The sequence below is a fragment of the Acinonyx jubatus genome, chromosome D2 (genome assembly GCF_027475565.1).
Source record: "Acinonyx jubatus isolate Ajub_Pintada_27869175 chromosome D2, VMU_Ajub_asm_v1.0, whole genome shotgun sequence".
Taxonomy (NCBI): Eukaryota; Metazoa; Chordata; class Mammalia; order Carnivora; family Felidae; genus Acinonyx; species Acinonyx jubatus.
Genome location: NC_069393.1, coordinates 31,946,339 through 31,964,830, shown reverse-complemented (window position 1 = coordinate 31,964,830; position 18,492 = coordinate 31,946,339). Strand labels below are relative to the sequence as shown.

General features: G+C 44.9%; 1 protein-coding gene and 1 long non-coding RNA gene across 8 annotated transcripts in view; one reads left to right on the top strand and one right to left on the bottom strand.

The window, feature by feature from the left end:
* Nucleotides 1-12,732, top strand: part of MICU1 (mitochondrial calcium uptake 1) — a 238,347-nt gene extending 225,615 nt beyond the window's left edge. For all 7 annotated transcript variants that reach the window (XM_027062244.2, XM_027062242.2, XM_053207388.1 and 4 more), the window contains 2 exons: nt 7,044-7,133; nt 11,727-12,732. In XM_027062244.2, coding sequence (XP_026918045.1) covers nt 7,044-7,133; nt 11,727-11,887 — 251 coding nt within the window. In that variant the 3' untranslated portion in view covers nt 11,888-12,732. The remainder of the gene's footprint in view (nt 1-7,043; nt 7,134-11,726) is intronic.
* LOC128312664 (uncharacterized) lies at nt 5,313-11,052 on the bottom strand. The gene is made up of 3 exons (XR_008292241.1): nt 11,019-11,052; nt 7,256-7,366; nt 5,313-6,500 (listed from the first exon to the last, which is right to left on the bottom strand). It is a non-coding gene; the product is annotated as an uncharacterized LOC128312664 (long non-coding RNA).
* Nucleotides 12,733-18,492: the final 5,760 nt, after the last annotated feature.

Genomic DNA, 18,492 nt, shown 5'->3' with positions numbered 1-18,492 from the left:
AAGTTTGTGGGAGGCAAGCCCTGCGCTTCAGCTCATCATTGCATTTTGTGAAAAACATTTATATGTGAAGAGGAATGTTGGCCAGGATTCCATTCATTTAAGACAAAGTCATCAGTGTTTAAAATTATTCATGATGAAGGCAAGGAAGCTCAAGTTCTGAAAGAAATATTTGCTTTATGAGGCAGTTTCTCTGCAGAGACTTCATTTATCTTCCCAAATTTAAAGTCACTTAGCAATTCTAAAGATTGATTCTGACTTAACTACATTACTTTGAATATATTATGATTTAGTAAAATTATATAAGTGCCCCAAGGAGGAAGAGCACTGCTCTGGGGATTCATGATTACCAGTGGGAGAAAGAGGAGTGTGGGGATAGGATAAACTGCCCCAAATCCACAAATAGATGAGTAAGGACAAAATGGGCCAACATTCCATCCCACTGGGAAAAGAATCAGAAAGAAATTCCACCAACTAAGGAAGTATAGAGACTAGTATTTATTGCAAGCCCTGCTTTTGGGGGGACTTTAAGGGTTGCTGCCCTTAGAAGCCTCTGAAGCTTTCATAAAGCACTTGTAAAGGTGGACAGTATTTCGCCTTTTATATAATTTCAGCAAGCCAAATTAAAAAAAAATTTTTTTAATGTTTATTCATCTTTGAGAGAGAGACAGAGGGTGAGTGGGGGCGGGGCAGAGAAAGAGGGAGACACCGAATCGGAAGCAGGCTCCAGGCTCTGAGCTGTCAGCACAGAGCCCAACACGGGGCTCGAACTCATGAACCGTGAGATCATGACCTGAGCCGCAGTTGAACGCTTACCCGACTGAGCCACTCAGGCACCCCTCAGCAAGCCGAATTTTAAATATATCAGTTGCTCTGTCTTTAGCTATCAGAGATCCAGACTCTATTGAAGCTGACGACTGTAGTCCACCAAGGAAGTAACTTTGTAAGCGGAAGGGGAATAAAAGGTGCCTCCACCTCAAGATGGAGGTTAGGATAAATTAGGCACTGGTTAAATGAACGATGTATCCCATCGGTAGAGTACTGTGCAGCTGTTAAAAAAGAAACTGTGTCTGTACTGGTATGGAATTCTTTCGAAGATACGTTGTTAAACGAGAAAAGCAAAACCATATATTTAGTATACCACCGTTTTGGGAGGAAGAAATTAAAAATGAATATTTGATTTTATATCCATATTTCTGGGAAAACTAAAGATATTGGTTGCCTCTGGACAGCTAGGTAAATGTATTACCTAATGAAAAGTGACTTTTTCAAATAGAAAGAATGAAACTTTAAAGAGTCAAAGAGGCAAAAGCAAGTGAATATGGGAAATTGGTCTCCAAATAAGAACTGGCTTTGGTTATACAGGTTTCCTTGCAAACAGCCTTGACTGGCCCTCTGTAAAATCTGTCGTGATGTTCTCACCACCCTCTATGCTTTCTGTTCTAGCTCCCTAGTCAGGTGTTAGCATCCCTTCATGCTTTCAGTACTTTATTCAGACTGACTTCCCCACCTCCCACCCCACATCACCCACTACCACACGTGCACAAGTCTGGAGAGTCGTCTCTTTAATCCTTTAGAATTAAAAATGTACCTCCTCCCAAATATACACTATTCGACTGTAATCCGTGTGTCTATCAATATGTCTGATATTTTTCCTATTCACTTCTCAATCTTAATGATATATATGGTCTCCACTACTAAACTGGGTGTGTCAGCTGAAATCCCTACCTAACGGTGCTGGTAGAAATGCTTGCCTTTTGTGGACAAAATATGATGAGGATTTTTGACGAAGCCAGATACAATAATGGGTAATGGCAATAAACCTTACTGTAAAGCAGTTGGTACTAGATTAAGCATGTAAGCCCATGGAAGCAGTCGTCTGGGCTGATGCTCTGAGGTTCAGAAAACCTGACTGCGGGTTTTCTCTGTGTTATGTGCTCGTATTCAGGAGCCAAGACCACCAGCAGCACCTCTGGCGAGTGGGCGACCTGAGCACACAGAGGGGGTCAGCCTGCCTGCAGCTTCAGAGCACCATGCAGGACAGGGAACTGTTACCATGTTCATTATTAGTGTGCCGCATTGCTCTTGGCTCCTTAAATTGCTAGTTCCCTTGAATGCTGTCCTTCCCGCCTCCCCTGCCCTCCAGAATCAGGTTGAAATGTGTATGTTGTATTAGCCAAAGTTATCTTGGAAGAAGATACAAAATAAAGGACAAGTGTCTTTAAGGGAAAACCCTTCCCCCTATCGCCACCCCTAACCCCAAAGCCATCTAGGGACTGACTTAAGAAACTAAGGCATCTGTATCATCATCCTTTCCAGGGCTGAAGCAGAAATGTCTCCTCCCCTCACTTAACCTTGGCAGTCGCAAGCCAGTTTTTCATTTTCTCTGCTGCAGTCCAGGAAGGCAGGAATAATCACATGGCCACACAGCTAGAGACTGTCAGCCCAACTTGGCGTATCACCTTTCCAAACACCTTTGCAATTAGGAAGAGACAGGCAGCTCCTAACTGGGTCACGCGCTTCATAGCTGTATCTGTGCATTAGAGGCGACCGTGGGGAAGAACTCCCAGGGCCGCCTCTGTTGTACATGTTTTTCGTTGGGTTGCAGTTTAATAAACCTTTTAAGTTGTCCCTGAAATCGTCAGTGTAAGTTCCAAGGGAATGCTCATGTCTTCCAACATGTAGGGCAATCAGAGCTGTGATCAAACTATAATGCTGACTCCTCACACCCCCCAGCTATTCAGTTATTCACCCCCACCCGCTAGGACTGAGCACTCTCCAGTTCAGCATTTCTTTCATCTGAGTTGTCTCTGTTCGTTAGGGTGACACGTTCATGGGGGAACTAGTATTGTCCACATAAGGGTTCAAGTAGACCCAGTGTGTATAGGGAAAATATCATCGGGCTGTAAGTCAAGAGACGTTGATTCTAGACCTAGTTCTGCTGCCAGCTAGCTGTGTGACCCTGGGCGGGTTTTTAACTTCTCTAGATTTCACACTTTTCTCTGAGGCTTCCTCTAGTTCTACGATTATCTGATTCCAAGTGGGTATCTGGGCCCTTATCCCTCCAGAACTCTCCCTTCTTCTGTTTGACTGTTGTGGTAAATAATTTTATGTAACGTAGCTTCTGATGTTATAGTCACACAGACTCAGCGTATGTTCTTTCTACTGTTGAATTGTCCAGTTATGGACCATGCCAGAGAGTAAACTGGGGACCAGCCACAACTCGGATTCTACCTGGACTTTCCAAAAGGCTGAAGGATACCCCGTTTTTGAGAGCCAGTTGAGCCCACTTCTGCCCTATCCCAACCTAGTAGAAATCACCCAATCTCAAGTCCATCTGCTGTTCAGGCAGCCGGGCCACACTTGTTCCACATTTGGAAACATAGACCTTCTCCAGGGTGAGTTCATGTTCCATGTAGACATCTTTCAGGTTAGAAACTAGAATCCCAGCCATCAATCAATTAGCATCATCACATGAGAGAGACCCAGATTCCAATACCAATACCTGGTCTACATGGGGCGGTCAGACCTGGGCGGGGCGCTGGGGGTGGAGAGATGTTCTGCTTGCTGTGATTTAATTATGACTTCCTGGTTTGGGGATGTGGAAGCAAATATGAATAAGCCAGCTCTCAGGACCAGCTGTCAAGCACATGGCTTGTAATCTGCTGTCACCCTGCTTGTCCCAAGAGCTCTCAGTTTGACCGTTCACCAGCTAGTCAAATATTTGTTTCCTCCACTGCTCTGATTCACACCCCTGGGACCTGAGGGTCTTGGATGGGGAAAGAGCACCCCAGCTAGGTTGTTTGCTGGCTGCTAGCATCCCAGTGATTTGAGTTACAATGACTCAGCAGCCCTGGTTTTTCCCCCTATAGTACAAATGGTGTCAGAGCCCTCTACAAGTGAGATGGAATGTAATCTCTAACTGTTCTGTCAAGAGGTGGCATTTGGAATGAGGCATTCCTGCTGATGGCCTCCCAAGGCCCCTATTCTACAACCACTTAGTACCGCTTTAATGAGTTTTTCACTAAAAATTGTCAAGAGTTCTCACTGACATCCTTGGATATTATTATTTTAGTTAATGGCTTATTTAGAGGAAAAGGCCTGTCTTCATGGGGAGAAGGATGGGCACGTGAATATCAAGAGGAATCAACATTAGGCACTCTGCCCTGAGAGAATGGAAGGAACTGGGAAAGAGAAAAAGAGGCTAGTCATCAGTGATGATGGAAGTGTGGGATTGATGTGAAATGCAGGAAAAGGAATGTTTAATAAACAAGTGCTCCTGTTTATCTAATACTAAACAGGTTTTGATCCATTTCTTAGAATACATTTCTCAGAACATACTGCAAAGGGTAAGTCTCAGGCACAGTTTGAGAGCATCCAGTTTCTTCTGATCTGATTCTGTTTCCACTGGGCAATCTTCTGAGGCGAATTGAGTTTCCTTCATAGATTTTCCAACTGACAAGCATAATAACCAGCTGTTATCATTTTAGTTCTCTTAACAGTTACTATTCTCGTGGTAAATTGGCCTGCTGATTTCTGTTCCTTCCCTGGGCAGTTTAGTTAGCGGGAATCAATTCTTCCTGGGTCAGCAGGGAAAATCAAGTGTCTAGACCCACAAGGCGGAGTTTTTTTTAAAGCCTAGAAGTTCTTCAGTCGTGCAGAGTTTCCACCTCCTCCTTGAGCAGTTAAACCACATCTCACGAACCTCCACTGAAATAGCTTCTGCTTCAGTCTTTCAGTTCCAAGGGACATTTGTTCCTCCTTCACCCTAACTCACATCCCGGTGCAGGATGAGAAAGCTGGCTCTTCCCGCCCTCCTGGGCAGCCGTCCCCCTCAAGCCAGAGGCTTTGAACACCAAGGCGTCACCTACAGCTTTGTTCTAGCCTCCGTCTCACAGATCCTCAGCTATCTGTATCCCTCCACCCCCATCCTCACCCTCAGATTCTAGAAAACACCAATAAACTGTTCTTTGCGCTACTAACTCACCTCAGCCGTTATCTTGTGGCATCCCTTCATAAGAATATAAAAAAATTCAACCTAAAGAGATCAGGCAGGGGTGCCTGGGTGGCTCAGTAGGTTAAGCATCCAACTCTAGATTTTGGCTCAGGTCATGATCTCACGGTTTGTGAGTTCAAGCCCCGCGTCGGGCTCTGTGCTGACAGTGTGGAGCCTGCTTGGGATTCTCTCTCCCTCCCTCTGTCTCTGACCCTCCCTCTCTGTCCCTCCCCCACACTCGCTCTCAAAATAAATAAACTTAAAAAACAAAATAAAGAGATCAAGTGACTTCATCAGGGTCACACAGCAAGGTGGTGGAGGAAGAGCCGGGACCAGAGCTCAGGTCTTGTGACTCCAAGCACAATTTTCCTACCGCATCCCCTTGCACCTCCGCATTGCTCTGGTATTCGTGTCTGCTGACCTTGGCATATACCTCCTGACATGGAGGTGACAGAGGAGAAGTGAAAGGTCAAATGCAGAAGAAAATGACAGGAAAAAACTGAAGTTACAGGAATGAAATCAGCAGAGAAGGCACACTGACTCTAGTTCAAGTTCACACTGCTTCTGGATCAATCTAATCTGACGTGTAGAGGGAACACTTCATTGCTAAGTGATTGATAAGTAAAAATCCTTTTCTTTCCTCCAGGGTTTACCTCACTTAAGAGTGTGTCTGAAAAAAGGGAAAAAAGGGTATGTCTATAAGCAATAGCAGTGTATATCCATGCCACTCGATTAGGTTTGAGGACAGATGGGAGAAAAAGGCAGTGGAAATGGCCTAGCCCTTCCTGGCTTGTTTTTCATGAGAACCCCACACGATAGCCAGTGTTTAACAGTAAATGTGTCAGAAAAAGAGAAAATGGCAAGAGAGAAGAGATTTTCTGCTGAGGTCTGGAAGAAGAAAAACAAAAAAGGCTGAACTAGGGAGATGGGGGCCACTGTTATCCTGAGGGCACAGTTGGCAAAGGCAAAGTGGCCAGTGGAAGGCCTGGAGGGAGGAGGGGCCAGGAGCTCATCCGTGCAGGTACTTAGCTGTCAATCAGTAACCGAAGGATGAAGCCTTAGTGTACGGACACAAGCCTCCTTATTCCCCACCTCCCATTCTTTTGCTGCCTGCTTTTCCCCTGACTTTTTATCATCAGATTCTTTCCTGCCGGCAGGAAATGCCAAGAAGGAGACGATTGTAATTTCAGGCATTCTTTGGTTTTTTTCAAGGCACTCTTACGGTAATAATTTATTAGGAAAGCCACCAGTGCATGCTCTAGACCATTAGAATCCCATCCTTAAATATCATGTAGATTTTCACCTTTTAAATTTTTACTGTGGTGGGGGCACCTGAGTGGCTCAGTCGGTGAAGCATCCAACTTTGCTCAGGTCATGATCTCGCAGTTCATGGGTTCAAGCCCCGTGTCGGGCCCCATGCTGACAGCTCAGAGCCTGGAGTCTTCTTCTGATTCTGTGTTTCTCTCTCTCTCTCTGCCCCTCCCAGGCTCACACTCTGTTTCTCTCTCTGAAAAATAAATAAACATTTTAAAAAATTAAAAAATAAAAATAAATTTTCACTGTGGCAAAATATATATTAACATAAAAGATGCCAAGTAAGCCATTTTTAAGTGTACAAGTCACTGGCATTAATTACATTCATACTGTTGTACAATCATCACCACTATTTCCAAAACTTTTCCATCACCCCAAACAGAAAACCTGTACCCACTGACCACTAACTTCCTGGTCCCCCTGCCCCCAGCCCTGGTAACCCCTAATCCACTTCCTGTCTCTATGAACTTAATATCAGGCATTCTTACTTAACTATATATACCTCCTAAAATGTAGCAGCAGTAGAAAAGAAAGGACCCTGAGCTGAAAAGGAAAGGGGGTTTGGGGCTAAAAACTGAATTATCATTTTCTTAAATATGACTTAAATATAGTTGAGAACTTTTTATTATGACCGAGTACTTCTATCCTCCCAGACTGAGTACTTCTGTCTCCCCAGAGAAAGCAAAACAAAAGTCCTTCTGTTGTGCTAATTCAGCACCTTTCTTTCTTCTTTCAGTGACCATGCAGCAGGTGGCCAGGACAGTGGCTAAAGTGGAACTCTCAGACCACGTGTGTGATGTGGTGTTTGCACTCTTTGACTGCGATGGTGAGTGGCGCCCTCTGAAGCCAGGCAGGAAAACTGAGCCTGCCTGCCCTTGCTGTAGACACTGTTTATAATGGAACCTAGCAGACAGCCCCAGGGTACTAATACCGACCTCTTCAACTTACCCCTTTCTCACAGCAACAGCTCGGCCCTCAGCCTCATGACATTGAGAAACGTAACCCCAGGTCCTGGTTTGTGTTTTCCATTTCTTCTTATAATTCCAGTTTGCCTGTGGGCTGAAGTTAATTTATGACCACAAAGATCTTAAAAATGGAAACAAAAATATTAGACCCAACTTTGCTGCTTAGTAGATTAGGAGCACACGATTCGCAGTTATCTGAATGTGTCTAGAAAGAAGGTGGTGCCAGGTGTCTGGGTGGCTCAGTCAGTTGAGCATCCAACTTTGGCTCAGGTCATGACCTCGTGGTTGGTTGGAGCCCCGCATTGGGCTGTCTACTGTCAGCGTGGAGTCCACTTCAGATCCTCTCTCCCCTTCTCTGTGCCCCTCCCCAACTCATGTGCACACTTGTGCACACACTCTGTCTCTCAATAAATAAACATTAAAAAAAGAAAAGAAAGAAAAGAAGGTGGTATTGATCTCTCCAAGGCACATTTCAGTCATTCACATTCCATGCTGGCCATCCAGCTCGCAGCCGTCTGCTGTCTGTGACCACTCCGTAGTTTAGCCCGGTTCAAAGATCCTGGTTCTGCTCTAGAATCATTTCTCAGCTGTTCCGCCTGACACAATACTACTACTAATATTCACAATAGAAGCTTACACTTTCTTTCAGTGCTTACTAAGAGCCAGGCATTGTGCTAAGCTGCTCGTGCAATCCTCTGACATAGGAACTCTTATTCACCACATTTTCCAGATAAGGAAGCTGAGACTCAGAGAGGTGAGGTAATTTTCCCAGGATCACATAGGTGGTAGTAGATAGCATAACTAGGATTTGAATCAAACCTGTGCTGCCTCCCTCTGTCCTATAGGACGTCCACTGTTTGTTTCACAGCCAGGGTTCATTATTCATCTCCCTCTAGGAAGCGAGGCTAATGGAATCCAGGAACCAGGTCAGAAGTCCCCGCCTATGTGAACTTTTGTTCTGGTCCCAGCATAATGAATCACTCCGGCTTTTTCATTCCTTGTTTCAATTTGTTGTCATTACTGCATGTTACACTCTATTTCTGCATATGTGACCTAACTTCCCTATTAAATTGTGAGCTTTTTTTTAAGTTTTTATCTTAATTCCAGTGAGTTAACATACAGTGCATTATGAGTTCCAGGTGTACAATGTAGTGATTCAACACCTCCATACACCACCCAGTGCTCATCACAAGTGCCCTCCTTAATCCCCATCACCTATTCCACCCGTCCCTCCACCCCCTCCTCTTTGGTAACCACAAGTTTGTTCTCTATAATTAAGAGTCTGTTTCTTGCTTGTCTCTCTCTGTATATGTATATTTTTTTCCCTTTGCCTGTTTGTTTTGTTTCTTAAATTCTACATATGAGTAAAATCACATGGCATTTGTCTTTCTCTGACTAATTTCATTTAGCATTATACTCACTAGCTCCATCCATGTTGTTGCAAATGGCAAGATTCCATTCTTTTTTAGGCTGAATAATATTCCATTGTGTGTGTGTGTGTGTGTACACACACACACTATATCTTCTTTATCCATTCATCAGGCGATGGACACTCGGGCTGCTTCCATATCTTGGCTATTGTAGATAATGCTGCTATAAATTGTGAACTTTTTAAGGGTAGTTACAAGTCCCCTGTTCACCTTTGAACCCCTCCCTAGGACCTCGAGCAAGTACTTTGCACATAACAGGTGTTCATTAACTTAAGTTACTGAAGTTATTAAGTTGAACTTGAGTTATTTAAACCTCCCATCTGCACCCACAACCTAGGTCTGAGTCAAAGAAAACTCCAGGGTTAGGACAAGAAGATGGCCTCACCTTCAGGTAGGCATGGGTTATTCTCTAGTGCTGCCATGTCCAATATGATACCACTAGTTAAGTGTGACTATTTAAACATTTCTCATCAAAGACCGTTCTAATGGACAGCACTGCTCTAAAGAGGTTAACTTTCCTCAGATTCTGTTTTTACCCTTATCACTTTTAGGTGGTTTGAATTTTTTCCCAAAAACATGTCATTTTATAATTTTTGAAGCCAGAGAGCTGATCTGTGAAGTAAGTATGGGAAAAAAGGCAACCAGCCTCTCAGTTTCCCTGTTCTCCTAGGAAGGCCTGGAAAATGAAATTTTATTTTCCGGCCTTTCAGAAGGAGGTTCTGTCGCTGTACTTGCATCACCTTTAGAAAATCGTTTAACATCTCTGGGGCTTATTTTCTTAATCTACTGTCAGCATCTACTTGAATCACCCTTAGAAAATCATTTACATCTCTGGGGCTTATTAATCTGCAGAAAAAGGAAGTATCTATTAAATTTAAAAGGCACTGTTCTCTCTACCAGTGCTAGAGCTTAGGTCAAAATGCTAAAGGACATTGAATTCTCAGATTTGTTCACCACAGAATTCAGAGTTGCACTCACAGATCACACATGTGCACAGATGACATTCAGTCATATACCTGCTTCCAAAGTAACAGGAGCCGTTCAAATTGATCAGCTGTGGCCTTAGGGGAAGCAGGAAGTGAATCCCACGGTAGTCTAAATGGCATTACATTTTTTTTTTGTCATAAGCTTTTTATTATAAAAATATTAATAATCTTATTTAGACCTTTTTGTTCTTTTAATTACATTCTTTATTTAAGTTTGTTTGTTTGTTTGTTTATGAATGAGAGAGAGCGAGAGAAGAGAGAACACAACAAGCAGGGAAGGGGCAGAGAGAGAATCCCAAGCAGGCTCCGATCTGTCAGCACAGAGCCCGACTCAGGGCATGAACTCACAAACTGCGAGATCATGGCCTGAGATGAAACCAAGAGTCAGATACTTAACTGACTGAGCCACCCAGGTGCCCCTTAATTACATTCTTTTTCTTTTTTCAATAATTTTTTTTAATTACATTCTTAATAAACCATATTATTGATTACTTTTCAGCCAGCCAGGCTACTTTTTAACTCTTTTTATTGAAGTATAAAATACATACTGAAAAGTACAAATATCATAAGTATACAACTTGCTACATTAAAAAAAAAAACTGAACACACTTGTGTAACCAGTATTACCCAGAAACAGCATATTAGCGGGACCACAGGGCCCCCTGGTGCTGCCTTCCAGTCACTTCCTCTCCCAAGGGCAATCACTTTCCTGACTTGGAATACCATAGATTAGGTCTCCCTGGGTTTGCTTATTTGTTTGATCCTGCTGTGAGGTATCACTGAGGCTGTCCATACTCTCGTCAGCCAGAAAACATGAGCCAGTTTAGGTTTTCAGGTTCTCTCTATAGAAGTAAACCATGTATTCTTACTTTCCACTCTCTTCCCAGACTGATCATGAGTAAAAGTCCATTTGCTGGTTTCCTGTTGTCTTATCACTTCCAGTAATGGTGCCATTCTTTTCATCAGGAGACATTTACCCCTGCGCATGTAGCCAAAGGGTAACTGTCCTCTACTATTGAAGTGGTTACTGTTCTGTGTGGCTGAAGAGATTGACCTTTGGTTAAACCAGATGTTCTCCAAGTTCCTTTCCAGAACTGAGAGTCTGCCACTGAAGAAGGTAGAATGGGAGGCCATGAGAAAATGGGCTTACCCCAAAGCCAGATTTTGACTTTGGTTTTTGCCATGAAAACCCTCCATCATCATCTCTCACCTAGACAACAGTCTTCCTGACTGACTCCGGTACTCCAGTTGTGCCTCTCTCCAGTCCCATCCCCACATAGTCAGCCAGGGAGATCTAGCCACAGTGGAAATCTAACTCCATCTCACTTACCTACTTCCAGTCCTTTCCTGGGTCTCCACCACCTAGAAGATGAACCACAAACCCTTTCATGAAAATACAAGACCTTTGGGGACCTCTGTCCTGCCTGCCTCTTCTGCTTACTAGTCCCCACCCCCGTGTCCAACAATTCCTAACTACTTGTAGTTCAGCAGCCATGTTGCTCCCTGCCTGAGCCTTTGCTTATGTGAATACCACTACCTAGAGTGCCTCCCCCACCGCACTCCCCTTTACTTGGCCAATTCCTGCTCATCCTTTGGGATTCAACTTAGGAGTCACCTCCAGAAGTCTTTACTGCTCTGTTCTTGCACCACCTCCAGCCTGGGTTCCGTATCTTCCTCTGTGCCCCCATAGCATCTTCTGTCTACCCTGTTATGGCACTTACCATAGTGTTGAAATAATGTATTGGTCTCTCCCACAACCTGGGAGTATTTCAAGGAACAAAGTCTTACTTACGTCTTTATTCTCAACTCCTACCATAGAACCTGACCTATAATATATTCTCACTCAACTTTTGTCACACTACACTAAACTGTCACTGAGTTGTAACCGGAAACATCAAGGAAGGAACAAACCATTCATCTTAAGCCAAAAGAATTGAATTTAGCTGTGAGATTGCACATGGTGTGAACAATGGAATTTTCTCAGTGTCTTTGTTCCAAGGCCTCCATTTATCTCTGTTGTGTTTGCCTCTTCCTCTAGGCAATGGGGAGCTGAGCAATAAGGAATTTGTTTCCATCATGAAGCAGCGGCTGATGAGAGGACTAGAGAAGCCCAAAGACATGGGCTTCACCCGCCTGATGCAGGCCATGTGGAAATGTGCACAAGAAACTGCCTGGGACTTTGCTTTGCCAAAACAGTAACCAAAACTGCAAGAGGGGCCTCCTCCTCCACCCAAGTCACCCTGGCCCCTTGAGCAGAGCCTTGGCACAATCCTTCCTGCTGCTGCTTCTGGAAGTAGTGCTCCCTTCCTCCTGGGAATGATCTCGGGATTCAACCAGTCTTCCCTCTCTACCCTTCCCCTGTCCCAGCATCTCTGCTCGGCTCTGATTCTGCCCAGTGATTATCCACCTAGGTTCTCAAAAACCTGAACAAGTCCTCAAAGTTCAGACTTTTGGCACCTTCATCAGCACCATGCATTCAGGCACCCTATGGATAGAGAATGCATCCATGTACCTGCCAACCCTGGGAAACATCCTGTTCTCGAGTCATTCTTGCTGTGGATTCACATTAAGAACATTCCGGCTTTTCCTCCTGCTGGTATTCTTAAGCCACAAGTTGGGAAGACCTCTGAAAGGCAAAAGGAAGTCTGTGGTGAATGGTCAGGAGGAAGAGCCGGGCATCCTGAGCTGGTGGGAAGCCTGAGCCAGAGGAAGGATCCATGTCAGTCCCCAGGGTGGCTCTGAGGCCTGCTCCTAGAAGGTGATGTGCACAGTGGGAATACAGCAAGATTTGGAATTTAAAGTAGCTGCTTCATGGCTCTCCACTCCCGTCTTTTCCTCCCAGGCTTCCTAAGAGGACTCCACCATGCTCTGTGCCTAATGAGCAGTAGTGATTGAGTTCATGTTCCCTGCAAGTGCCATTTCCCCTCCAGGAATGTGCCTCTAAAGCCGAGGCCTGGCTCAGAGCCTGTCTGCCCTCTGTCTTAAACACTTGTAAAATATCACTTTAATTATAAGAGTTTGCAATAAACTCCCCCTGCAAAGGCTCTTGTCTCTTTTATTTTAGGATCCTCTGGGGTACTTTTCATTTCATTTCTCCACTGGGTTTAGACCCTGCTAGCAGCGGACCTGTTTTCTTTCTACCACAGTCTGGTTCTTCCTGTTGAACTTTAGGCACAAACAAAAAGTGAGGGCATTTGGAGGTTAATGATGGCATTGTGCCTGCACAGTTTGGATGTCATTTCATCTTGGGCCAGGTACATAGTCCTTGATCTCTCCTACCCCACGATTAGGAACTAAGATGGGTAGAGGAGTATATGAGAAATCATCCGGTGTGGTGGATCTAAATTTAAGAGCCACAGCAACCAGTGTTTTATATGGACTCAGCTCTCACTAACTCGGTGTGGCCTTGAACAAGCAAGTAATTTTCCATCGGGTTCCTCAACTGTAAAATGACCAGGTTGAGCGTAATGGGCTCTAAGTTTTCTTCCAGGTCCCAAAAGCCTCTCCTTCAGTTCTCCTCCAGAACCTCCAGGTAATGCTCCCTGGCATCAGAGTGGCTCGAGTCTAATGCAATAAAACACACTAAAAACCCAGTGCTTCTTGTGAGGCCTGGAAGCTGCTAGGGAGTGTTTATCAGCCAAATAAGAGCAGAGGCCTGGGTCTGCACCTGTGGCTCCACAAGGACAGTACCAACCCCAGTGTTTCCTCTAGAGCAATGTAACAAGTTCATTTCCAACATCCTTTCTGGGAGCAGGTTAGATTCTCTCTCAAAGGAGCTTGCCACTCACCCACCTCATCTACCTTCCACTCTTTCCTTTCTTGGGATATATATACCTGGTACCCAGGTGGAGGCATCAGCAAACTGTAAGCTTTTCTTAAATTTGTCCCGGAACCCCCAAATCCCTCGTTTCTGCAGCCCTCATTTCTCCAGCCTGGAAGAGAAGTCCCATTCACAACCTTTATGGGGCATTCATTCCCCTCCAAGAAGAGACCTGCTGCTTGGCCTGGGTTCACTGAAGCGGGAGAGCCAGAGCACAGCAGGAGAGGGTAAAGATCTTACCTACATCTTGAAGCCCAAGGTCAGGGGCAGCCACTTATCACAGGTACGTGGAACTCCAACTTTAGCTCCTGGAAGTGCCTGAGAAAGCACAGGAGGTCCAGGTGCTCAAGAAGACAGGATGGCCACACTTTGGCACAATCAGGTAAGTGTGCAGGTGAGAGGTACAAGCTAAGTCACCCAGAAGAGCCCAGGGTCCCCTACCCTGGAGGAGGATGTCCTCGAGCAAGGCGGCATGTGAGCCGGCTTGAGAGGATTTCAGTAGGCAGCATTTGGGGTAGGCTGGAAGCACTGGGGGATACAAAAGGCTGATTTGTGCTTCTCTTTTTATTCAGATTGTTTCTTCTACCTAAATAGAATAACCTTCCCCTCTTTCTTCAAGACTCCACTCCAGCTGTTCCCTACTTAAGAAGCCCTTGTGGACTCTCTTCCAGACAAGACTAGTAGTCCCTCCTCCCCCTCCCAAGGATCATTGGCCCACCCCTAACACCACTGCTGTAATCCATGTAATGTTTGTGAGACTGTCACCCACAAAGTTCAGACCCAGAGCAGAGACATGGTCAACGAAACGGTCCACCACCAGAAGCCAATTTTAAAATAACTCTTGGACGGGGGCACCTGGGTGGCTCAGTCGGTTGAGCTTCTGACTTCAGCTCAGGTTATGATCTCACGGTTTGTGAGTTCGAGCCCTGCATCAGGCTCTCTGCTATTAGCACAGAACCTGCATAAGATCCTCTGTCCCCCTCTCTCTCTGTCTCTCCCCTGCTCAAACTCTCTCAAAAATAAAAGCATTAAAAAATATAGGGGCACCTGGGTGGCTCAGTCAGTTGAGCATCCGACTTAGGCTCAGGTCATGATCTCATAGTTCGTGAGTTCGAGCCCCGCGTCAGCTTCTGTGCTGACAGCTCAGAGCCTGGACTGTGCTTCGGATCCTTAGTCCCCCTCACTCCCTGCCCCTCCCCCACTCTCTCTCTGTCAAAAATAAATAGACATTTAAAATAGCTCGTGGACAATGTAAAAGTGATATGAGCAATGCCTCAGTAAATTCCTCTCACATACACACAGCCATTCTCTATGTTTGCTGCTGTTCTCTACTTCTTTAAGACACAAAAAGAACTCTCTAGTCCTAGCCCTTAGGCTTCAGGGAGGGAAAGAAAGGTAGAGAGGACCCAGGCTACTGGGCTTCCTTGTGACCCTAAGCTCAGCATCCTCCATGAGGACAAGCAGAAAGAATGTGGAGAGACAAGATTAAGGAAAATGGGCTTAAGAACATGCATGCTCTTCAAAAATCATATTCATAGCTTTTAATACCCCACCCAATTTTAGCTCTGGTTGGAGTACACGCACTTGAACTGAATGGGAGTCTAAGACCAAAGAAATCCAGGCAACAGCTGCTACCAGAAAGGGAAGAAGGGACAGCAGCATAGGAGCCAGGAGCCAGGTCCCCCAACTGGAGCATCCTCTCCAAGCCTGAGCACAGCCCAAGCCAGGTTATGTGCCTTCAAGACGCTCAGAAAGGGAAGGAGGAAGAGTCAAGAGTTCAGCTTTCAGGCTTCAAGTGCCACCTGCTGGCAAGAAGGCTCAGCACAGGGATTCTGGTCTGGAGCAGGTAAGGGTAGGCAGCCTGAGTCCAGCCTAGCCCCAGCCCTACTCCTGAAACGAGGCCTCCCAGGAACCTGGACGGCATGGAGTAGGGTGCAATGAACAGCCAGAGATTGACCCTAACCATGAAGAGAGACACTATGGATATGATTATAATTGAGAAGAGAAAAGGAGCGATGCTTGTGGATTGTTCTCTGTGGTTCAGAATGGGAATTTTTACCAGCAAATGAGAGGGTGTGAGCTGCTCTATTCATTCCACAACTCTATACTGCTCACCTGCTATGTGCCAGGCACCACCATTCACATGGTTCCAAAACCATTCACATGGTTCCAAAACCCAGCCAAGGACTTTGTATTCTAGAGAAAGGAAACAAGGTTAAGTACATACGGGTATGAGAGCACTTAGAAAAGCAGAAGGGCCACCCAATGCAGATTTGGGAGCTCAAGGCAGGCTTGCAGAGGAAATGATTTATTTTTAAATCAAAAAACCCACTAAGGTCTGCATGTTGAGTAGGAGCTAACATCAGGGGAGGGGGCCCAAGCAGAGGCTGCAGTGCATGCAAAGGTTCCAAGGCCAAAAAAAAAAAGCATGTTTCTGGGAACATTTGAAATTCTGGGGAGCATCCAGGACAAACCGGGAAGTGATTTTGTGACCCAAGAATTAATATAACAGTCTTCACAAAAAAAGATTTAAAATGCATTTGAGGATTTTAAACCACACTTCTGGGTTATAGGAAAAAATCATGCTGGAAATTTTTAAATGCTTAGGACTGAGCATGATAGGGGCGTCTGGGTGGCTCAGTGGGTTAAGCGTCTGACTCCAGCTCAGGTCACGATCTCCCTGCTTGTGAGTTTGAGCCCCGCATGGTGCTCTGTGCTACAGCTCAGAGCCTGGAGCCTGCTTTGGGTCCAGTGGCTCCCTGTCTCTCTCTGCCTCTTGCCTGCTCACATTCTGTCTCTCTCACTCAAAAATAAACATTAAAAAAATGTTTTTAAAGAACTGAATATAATGAAAATACTAAATATTAAGACTTGTGGGACACAGCCAAAGGGAAACTTAAAACTCCTTAACAACTCCCATACTTATATACAGATTATAGGATGACGATATGCTAAACATCTGCCTCAAGAAGTTGGAGGAAAAAAAGAAAGATCAAGATCATAACCCAACATGATAAATAAAAAGAGCAAAAATAAATAATATTAGAAAATTTAGATGCATATAACTAGATACTACAGAAGTTTAAAAATAGGAATATTGGGAACAACTTTATGCCAATAAATTTGAAATGGATAGTGTCCTAGAAAATATAATTTAACAGACACAAGAAAAAATTAAGAATCTGAATAGACTATAATAAACTGAATCAGTAACTTTAAATCTATTTATAACAAAAAACACCAAACCCAAATGACTTTACATGAGAGGGGGGAAAAAATGGAATGAGATCCTGTAGGACCTTGTAAGCCCCAGTAAGGAGTTTGGACTTTATCTTATTATAATTGGGAGCCACTGAAGGATTTTAAGCTGGAAGATGATGTAATGAGCTTTGCATTTTGGAATGAGGACTTTGCCTGCAATGCCACAGATGAATTGGAGTGGGATCCAGGTTGGAGACTGCTATAATAACCCAGTTAGCAGATGCTGGATGCCTAGATTAGGGGGAATGGCTGCAGAGTTGGAGTCCCTAACAGAATTGGGAGATGTCAGGTCAGGCCCGAGGGCTCGGGTGGGGGCATGTAAGTTGGAGGCTGGTGAGGGAGGGGGAATAATTAAGGGTGACACAAGATTTCTGTTTAGATAATGGAGTGTATGGTGCTCTTCAGTGGGACTGGGAAGCAGGGAACCAGGTGTGGCTGGAGGAAGATGTGGCTTTTCTGACATGCTGAGGTGCCTGAGAGACATCCCGGTAGAAATATCTAATGGGTTGTCAGATACAAGAGTCTGAATCCAGGAAAGGGGTCTAGGGTGGAGATACAGTTTAGGAATCTCCTAAAAATCTGGGTTCTCCCAACTTCAAGGCCAGCTAACCACAAATGCATAAAGTCTGAATCGGTTTCCCCGCTGTGAAATACTAACCCCAGCTCCCATCTCTTCCCCAAGGGAAACTGGGAGTAGAGACCATCAAAGTGAAAGGACTTTGAATCAAAGAACCCATACTTGGTGGGTTATCTATGCGGGGACAAGTTGGTAGAAAGGGTTTCAAGTGCACTGTGTCCTCCTTCCAGCCTCCAGCCTCCGGCCTCACTAGGTGTCAAGTCGGACGCTCAACCAACTGAGCCACCCAGGCGCCCCCAGCATCTGATTCTTGATTTCAGCTCAGGTCATGCATGATCTTTTGGTTCCTGGGTTTGGGCCCCACATCAGGCTCCACGCTGATAGCAGGGAGCCTGTTTGGGATTCTCTCTCCCTCTCTCTCTCTCTGCCCCTCCCCCCTCCCCCCAGTGAACAAATAAACTTAAAAAAAAATGTATGCCTTTTTATGTTAGGCTTGGTTTTGGAACCAAAAATTGTGTGTGTAAAATCGGAGATGACATCTGAGACAAGATCTGAGGCTGAGAAAGCGTCCGACTTCAGCTCAGGTCATGATCTCACGGTTCGTGTGTTCAAGCCCCGCATCAGGCTCTGTGCTGACCACTTACCCAGCCTGGAGCCTGCTTCGGATTCTGCCTCTCTCTGCCCCTCCCCCACTCACACTTTGTCTCACTCTGTTTCTCAAAAAAATAAATATAAAAAAAAATGTTAATAATAAAAAAAAAGAGATGCTGGACTGAGCCACCCAAGTGCCCCCCTCCAACAAAAAGGCATATGTTTTAAAGCCTCCCAGTCATTCCCACAGCTGCATAGTATTCCCTTGTATACCATGGTTTAATCAATAAGAGTAGTTTCTCAGGGAGAGATTTTAGAATCTGGCTCTCTGAAAAGAAGGGCTTGGGAGGTCACATTTGGAGACAGCAAGGGACACTGGGGAATCAGGAAGCAAAAGAGGAAAGGACAGGGAGTATGGGATACTCCACTGATTTGGCAATTCTTCCTGAAGCCTTAGGGAGGAATTTATCCCCATGGCTAGTATAGGGGAATTCTGAATAACATGTGGAGAGAAAAACCTGTCTCTAGGATTCATTTACTCTACTCATTTAACAA